General features: G+C 37.7%; 1 protein-coding gene across 10 annotated transcripts in view; it reads right to left on the bottom strand.

Annotated features, from left to right (window-relative positions):
* Nucleotides 1-567: 567 nt before the first annotated feature.
* Nucleotides 568-8,537, bottom strand: part of dipk2ab (divergent protein kinase domain 2Ab) — a 45,257-nt gene continuing 37,287 nt past the window's right edge. For 7 of the 10 annotated variants that reach the window (XM_079600954.1, XM_079600951.1, XM_079600952.1 and 4 more), the window contains one exon: nucleotides 570-2,411. In XM_079600954.1, the coding sequence (XP_079457080.1) occupies nucleotides 2,080-2,411 (332 nt within the window). In that variant the 3' untranslated portion in view covers nucleotides 570-2,079. Of the gene's footprint in view, nucleotides 2,412-8,537 lie in introns of all 10 variants that reach the window. The other 3 variants (XM_079600947.1, XM_079600949.1, XM_079600953.1) reach the window with 1 other exon arrangement.

Genomic DNA, 8,537 nt, shown 5'->3' with positions numbered 1-8,537 from the left:
CTAAGCTTACAAGTCAGCCTTTACACCTGAATGAACGTGTTCCTTGATATATCATTTTTTTTATATATATTGCAGGAACCCCTCAGTTTAAGTACACTGTGGTTATGAATTGTAATAGTTAACAAATGATTGTAACCAAGCATGTCCAAATGCCTAAACTTAATATCTTCTGTAACAATTCTAATTTAAATCGATGAGATTCAAAGCATTATGACATCAAAAATAAAACCGACACTGTGTGTGTGTGTTTGTATATATATATATATATATATATATATATATATATATACACAGTATATATATATAAAATGCATGTATATGAAGACTTCAGAGTGTGACATCTAAGTGCCACCTGAAATTTTCTTCTAGAATTATCATTTTTAATCAAGCTTGTATATTTATGTTCAGTTATTTCACTTTAATGGCAATGGAAATTACCTATTAATTGTCATTAAAGTGAAATTACTGAACTTAAATATACGAGCTTGATAAAAATGCTAATTTTTGAAGAACATTTCAGATGGCACTTAGAGGCACTCAGGTGGCAAAGAGAGAGACACACATATATATATATATATATTCGTTTATTTGATATTTAAACAGACTAAAAAGTTGTAAATACAACTTCTGAATGAAAGGCACAGTAAAATCAGACATGGCTGATATAATACTCAACTGAAAAAGAAGTACAGTACAAAAGCAGACAGTTACTTATGCACAGAAAAAAAATCTCTCACGTGCCAACACCCAAAGAGGCCATCCGGTCACTGGTTTAGTTTTGACAAGAGCAGAGGGATCTTCAGTGATAATGGCGGATCGACACTTATTGCTTTGACTCTTCAGGGCCTGACTGGCCAGAACCCAAACATGGAAATAAAAAGATTAAAATCTTAATTAATTTAATTCATTTGCTCTGGCAGAAACATCAAGTTGAAAGTGATTAGCTAGCTTTCAAAATCCAGGCTCAATGGAGTGATGCTGTCAGTCAAGCGCTAGCGTACTTCATTATCTAACGCATACTCATTAGCATACTGATCTAATTCATTGGTCCACCAAGTGCAAAATCAAACTAGGGAGGGGGAAAAAAACAGCAGGCTGTTGGCTCAAAGGTAAATGATCTTAAGTGTTAGAGACATTTGATTAAATTTTGATTAATTCAATTGCAGAGCTGTGAAATTGAACTGTTAAGATGGATTTTAAAGATGGAAAGTTCATTTTAGCCTGTGCAGATGCATGTTCAGTTTGATAGTGCTGCATCACGCCATGTGCCTGTACATTATTTATAGTTAACGGCCGATTAGAGACCTGGCCCTCTCTGATTTAATAGTGCCACGTAATTTGGATTCATTGCGGCCCTCTCTGGACTTTGCTTGATTAATACAAACACAAATCTTTGTAACAAGTCTAACCACATTCATGAATCTGCTCTGGGGAAATTCTGATGGTTTGACAATGCAAAATTTTTACTGAAAGGTTCTGCCCTTTTAGTTCAGAGGTTTTTAGTTATATAGAACCAGACTCTTTGGTATATGCAAAGCAATTCCAACTCATTTCCCCTCCAATCTGCTCTAATTATGTACAGATTTCCACATCCTCTCTACCATCTCAAAATTATGCTTTATGCCAAACTCATTCTTCCTGGAATGTAAGTGAATCAATTAGGCAGAAGACATTCACTATAACGTTTTGGACAGAGTGTACTAGCATTCTGCTTGTGTAATGCTTGTGTACTAGCATTCCCAAGCTGCCTTTCCCAGTGTCACCATTTTGCAAGTAAACCTCCAGCGAGAACCCAGATGTTGACAATGATGATGTAACCGCTGCCTTTATTGCAAAATAAACCATTGAATAAAAGCAATGAACCCAAGTCTTTTCAATAATTTAAAGATTTAGAGAAACAAAATGTACACATAACAGATTGTAGTGATGGACAATTGGTCTGAGATAGAGTTAAGAAGGACAGAAGCTTCGTCAGACCTTAAGTCTCTTTGTCATAAGTCTAATGGGGATCCCCAAACCCTAAAGACATCATCGGACATTGATGAGTGAACGTTGAGCATTGACAGGTATGGGCGGTCATTACCTAGCTGTACCGCTGAGCTGGGTTAAGTACTCGTGCAGTTCTTTAGCTGCTTGGAAGCGGCCATACCGCTTTTTGGGGTTGGCGCACTCATCCAAAAGAGCTTCAAGCTGGCCATCTTTGGCAATGTGTGGCGGGGGGTCATGAAGAAGTCCACCGGAGCTGCCCCGCCATGTAGCATATCGCGAAAGCAAGTTTTGACAGATGGCGTAATAGTTGTGGTCTACTGTAACCCGTGAGCACAACATGTCTTTAGAGAAGGAAAGACAGGCCTCCTTGTCGCACTCCTCAAACTTGCTCTCGTACCAGACGTCGTAGTTCTCAGGCTTATCTAGAGGAAGATAGCAGAAACAAGAGTAAAACTGCAGCAGTTGATGAAAATGTAAAGACACTGAATTTGCTCTTTCATATTTTGTAAAGAACATGACAAGTTTCAAATTAACTGGGACAATTATGTTTTGTATCTTTAAATGTATTTTTAAATGATCTTGAATGCAATTCAAACATACAATGACTTAGTGAAACACGTCATCTTAAATAAACATGTTTTTAAACACTGAATTCAATTTCATGTTGATATCTGAACAAAAAAAATGTGTCAGGGTGATACAATTGTACTTAGATCATAATGGAAAATTGTATATCACTCTTATCATTTCTTAGATTTTTTTTTTTTTTACCAAACTACCTCTGGAAAACTACCACATCTTCAAAAATATTAAGGCTGGGTATTGACACAAATTTCACAATTCGATTAGATAATTTGATTCAATTTGGATATATATCCAAATATCCTTTTCTCAAGGAAACGAAATCTCTCAACTAATGGTCCCTTCACATACTGCGTCTGTTTCTCAGTCAGATAACCTTATTGATGCAGTTGCTTTAACTCTTCTTCAATTATGTCAACGGATTCCAAGAATATTGGCTTGTCCAACGGTCTATAAAACTCCCCATCCTGCAACTGCCGCATAGCCTCCCTAATACTGTTCCCTGTCCATCACTACTACCACACTACCCTTATCCACTGGCTAAATAACAATTGTGTTGTCCCTTCTAAACCCTTTCAAGGCCTCCCAATCCCCTCTGTACAAATTCCATTTTTCTCCTGCCTCTATCATTCCTTTGACCACCCGGTCATCCTTCTCTACTATCTTCCACACCAATTCTGGCACCTGACTCTTCCTCGGGCTCCCACCCCCCTTCCTCCCCTTCAAAGATGTCGCAACAGTGACATTTCATCTTCATTCTGCACTCTTGTTTTGGAGAGGGTCACCACTGTACCATAACAGGGTGCCTCACCCTTAGCAGTTTAAATGCTTTGCCCAGTGCGGCCACATCGCCTCCCTCATCTCCTGGGTAAATTGGGTTAGGTCAGCTTCCATTTGAAACAGGCCATACAGGAGATTTTCTATGGCCTTCCCCATGGTATTGTTGTGATCATTCAGTTCTCTCAGCAACATTTTTTTCTCTCACTAGCAACAGCCAGTGTAAGTTGATCATAGGCATGCAGACTTGGGCATTTGGGGAGGTTAGCAGAGCAATGCAAGTTTGCTTCCTGTTGTTAATGCAAAATGACAGCAGCACCTTTAATACCTCTGAACTTGTTGGTGTCCTGTTCTTCAGAAGTTGGAAATTGCACACCACTTGCACTTTCTCATCCTGCACTGCTTGTAGTTTACCAACATTGGAGTCCCCCAGCACAAATTTTGGTCTCCTTGGCTGAAGAGTCCAATTTCTGAACTTGTTCCAGTCGTGCTCTTGTCTCTTACAAAGGCTTTGTCCAACAGTTTCCCTTTGTTCCCCTTGCCTTCCCAAACCTGCCCTTTCTCTGGGGTCCTCCATCCTTTGCCCAATCTTTTCCTCTTCCTCCCTTGAACTTCCCTGTTCCTTTTCCTGATGTTCATCGCCATCAATCGGTGCTTAGCCAATTCCAGTTACCTCATCCATCATGACCCAGATCTCTCATTCTCCTCCCCTTGTTCCTGTACCCCGGTTACTTGGTCTAGCATCTCTTGTTCTGGCTTGACCTCCTCTGATTATTCTCCCCCCACTTGTTCTCCTTGCTCTTGTACCTCCTGTGTGATGTTGTTCTCGTGCTGTGATATTTCCCCTTGTTCCTCTTGTTCTGGTCCCATCTGGCTTGACCCCTCACCAACCACATCTGTCTAATCTCTTCCATGGCCACCAGCAAGGTCCCTCCTTGCATATTCCTCAAGTTTCTTCTGGCCCATCTACTGGCCACCTCCAACACCCTCTCATCCACGGCTGGATCCATCCTCAACAGCTGTGCTTGCACTTCCCCCGTCACCGTCAGATATTGCTTCTTCAAAATCTCCAGGCTCTCGCACAGCCATCTCCTCGCACCACCATACAGTTGCCACCCTGCCATTGGTGTTGGGGCTGTAGGAACAACCACCACTCCCAGTCATCTTGCATCCTGCTGCAAGGATCTTGGACCGGGATCTTCTTTGGTCTCCAACACATTTTTTAGATGATGGACCATCTTTATATACATATATATCAGCCATATAAGAGCTATCCATTTTTGCAGAATAACTCCTTTAGTTCCATAATCTCTTTAAATAATTAGATATTAACAAATTAATTACTACAATTAACCAATTAATAACTACAATTGAACTCATACTATCAATATATATTATATAATGATTAAAATCCCAACCATATTAATTTTTTATCCTACCCAGATCTCACTCTAACTCAAAACTCCAAAAAATAACCAACCTCCCCCTATCCCTACCCAGGAGTACAACATTTTCAATATGAATTTAATCCAGACCAGCGAACCAAACCATAACCCCAAGAGTCACACTCTATAATCCTAGCCAAGCATCGTACTGAGAATGTCCTCTTTCCCAGCCCCCCTCTATTAAAACGGAAAACAGGAAGTGTAATAACTTCTGCATACATTGACTGATTTTGATTAAACTATCTGTATGTTCATTGAAGGAGGCCAATCACATGGATGTGACTATTGAGTCAAAGTCCCAGTGCCACCAACTGGCAGCAGGAAGTTTGTCATTTTCACAATTCTTTGAAACCACTCTCTTATTTTACCCAATTTGCTTCAAACTTCATCAGAATAATGTTGACATGGAAAATGTAGACCAGTGAAAATATTTTTGATATCTTAAATACAGTGGTGTAGCACAAATCCAAGGAGCCCCCTAGCAAACTGCAAGTACTATGTGGGGAGGCTCGGACTTACGGTTCGCAGCGGATCACCACCAAACTCAGTCAACATGAAACAAAATGTTTATAGGATATTTAGAACAGTGTTGCTATGGCGAGGGATTAAAGTAAGACAAAAAAAGGGAAACAGGAAGTGTCTCATATCTTGTAAAATCATTGTTTGATTTTAATTCAAATGGGATTATATGTTTGGTCGAGCGGGCTTAATGAATGTAAAATGAATGTACTATTTTTCATAGTCTAATAATTTTTTCTATAAATATTTTGTAATTTGGGGGAAATTCAAGGAATTAAACACTATTCACCTCTAAATTAAACACCATTTACTTCTATATAAAATAATACATCTATATAAAAAACTAAAAGTAATGCAGCATATTTAAGTTAAAATAAACAGATTGGTGCTACCTGGAAGAAATAAATAAAATAAAATGTAATACATAGTATAACCACTAGATGTGCATAGGCATGTTTTTAAATAGGGTTTTCAGACAATTACTTTTATTAGCTATTATAGGGGTGAGCAATATAACCAAAATCTTATATCACAATAGGAGTCATTTTATTTAATGATAATAATACATCTTATTTTTGCTTCAAATAAGGTTGTTGTGATATCAACATTGAGACCATTGAAATTGTATAAATTCCTCACCATTTCCAATATAATACAAAAATATTACTAGCCTAAGTAAAAAAGAAAAAGAAAAAACAAGTCAAACTTACTAAAGTAAACATTGATAAATAAACAAATAATTTAATTACAATCATATAGGAAAACAAACAATAGATCAAAGACACAACTGAAATAGACCTGACATCTCTTAAATGAGTTAAATAAAGTCTTAAATGAACGTAAAGAGTTGTGAGAAAATGAGAGGCGTGTGATATCCCCGTCATGTGCAGCAGCGACAGGTCTTAAAGTGACAGCAGACTGTTATTCTGTCATTAATCAAAGAACAAAGGTAACAGAAAATGACTTGCTGCTCTTGACTGAATACATTTTGTAGCTTTAATAGGGATTAATCTATATGTAATTTAAAAAAAAAATTACACAGTGCAGACTGTTTGATAACTATTCAATTTCTGTATATTTCATATTACCTATGAAACAGGTTAGACAGGTAGGAAGGACACAGGAAAATATGACATTCGTGACACTGGACAACAAAATCAGTCACATGGGTACATTTTTTGAAATTGAGATTTATACATCATCTGAAAGCTCTTGACGTATGATTTGTTAGGAAATGACAATATTTGGCCAAAATACAACTATTTGAAAATCTAGAATCGGACGGTGCAAAAAAATTGAAATTGAGCAAATCGCCTTTAAAGTTGTACATTTATGTTCGTGATTGTGCTGCGTTCACTGACAAAAATAAATGTTTTATATATTTACAGCCGGATATGTACAACATATTTTCATGGAACATGATCTTTACTTAATATCCTAATGATTTTTGGAGTAGTGAAAAATCGATGATTTTGACACATACAATGTATTTTTGGCTATTGCCACAAATATACCCGTGCGACTTGTGATGTGTCATCTAGGGTCACATTTATTATGGGTTAGTGTGAAGTTTTAAGTTCACTTAAATAAAAATATGTTATATGTTTTGAAGCCTAATAAATGTAAAACAATTATAAATAATAATTACAGCTTTCAATGGCCGAGCTGTGATATAAACTAAACGCTATAGGCTATTTAAAAATAGGGGTGGAGCTGTTCAATATGTGAACAGCTGTATTTCTGTATTTCTGTTTTAGTGGAAATTACATCAACGCATTGAATAATGCTGTGCATTTCAAGTCACTTCAGCGGGCCTTTAAAATTGAAAACATTTTTAGTTTTCTTATAAATCATATTTGAACGCACTCATTCAGTTTGAACAGAATGAAAATATCAGTCGGTGGACCAAGAGAGCAATTTGTGACTTAGCACAGAAGCAATCAGGTGGACATTTCTGAAGTACAGCATGTTCCTTCCTTAATAAAGGGACACAAATTGGCAGTTTTCTCTACCCAGAACACAGACCACATACAACCTTCATCTCCACACTTATTTTTCAAGACCCTGACAACCAGGGCAAATAAATAACATTCTCTATGATGAGAAACTCTTTGGAGTTGCATTAATGATCAAATTGATTAGAGTGAAACAACCCAGGAGATGCCAACCCCTAATCATGTTTGAGAAACAATGCACTCCTGCTACTCCTTCCTCCACTCCAATGACTCAATCTACGTTTCCGGCATCAGGCTCTGCCCCAGGCCCCAGACCATTGCCTAAACTCAATCACCGCTCAACACAGATCTGCAGACTCTGAGAGCCAAGGTGAAGAGATGTCATTTACTCTTGTAGACGTCGGTCTGTGTGACTGATGCGTGATCAGACCCTGTCTTGCCTCTAAATGCACAAATCTGTTACATACGTCTTTTCTGTAATAACAAAAAATAGATGGGGAAAAGAAATGGGCGAATGTGGGTCTGTGTTTTTGTGCAAGTTCACATTGGTTTAATATCCACGGAAGACAAAGCTCTTAAATGATTATGCCCGGTGAGGTACAACTTTAATATGCACAACTGTTGTGTGCTTTTAATTAGCTCAGAATTTTTTTTTTTCTGTTTAACTTTTTCCCTATATGCATTAATACCCTTACATTAGAAGCCTAGCGAGAAAGCGTACAGCACCGCAAATGAATGCTATATGCAAATATGGAAAGAGGAAATACCTGCATTTAGTTCCTGTTTTCGGTCAAAGTCCAAAGTAGTCGATTGTCGAGTTCACGCGCATAGGTTTAGTTACTATGATCACGCGCGTGAACTCGACAATCGACTACTTTAGACTTCCACCGAAAACAGGAACTAAATACAGGTATTTGCGCTGGCTGAATTAACATCATTTTTATTCATATCTTTCACATCTACTGCAGTCAGATTCACTCGTGTTCACTCTGAAGGAATCACTCAACATAGCTGGGCACTTGTATGACACAAAGATGTTAAGAGGATAAAAGCAGGTTTAAAACTTGCCCCATTCAAGTCAATAGGGTGTAAATTTTAAAAAGAGGATAACACAGTGTAGGCAACACCGATTTTTGTCGTTGTTCTCTGTATTGACAGCACTCCAAATTTACTAAAAATTGAGCTCAATGTTAAAATTGACCGGAGTTCTCCTTTAATCGTTGTTAATGTTAGTTAATAAAAATTGAGTCGTTCATTGTTTGTTCATGTT

The sequence above is a fragment of the Phoxinus phoxinus genome (genome assembly GCF_949152265.1).
Source record: "Phoxinus phoxinus genome assembly, chromosome: 24".
Taxonomy (NCBI): domain Eukaryota; kingdom Metazoa; phylum Chordata; class Actinopteri; order Cypriniformes; family Leuciscidae; genus Phoxinus; species Phoxinus phoxinus.
The sequence above is the reverse complement of the archived record's forward strand: the minus strand, read 5'-3'. Positions and strand labels throughout refer to the sequence as shown.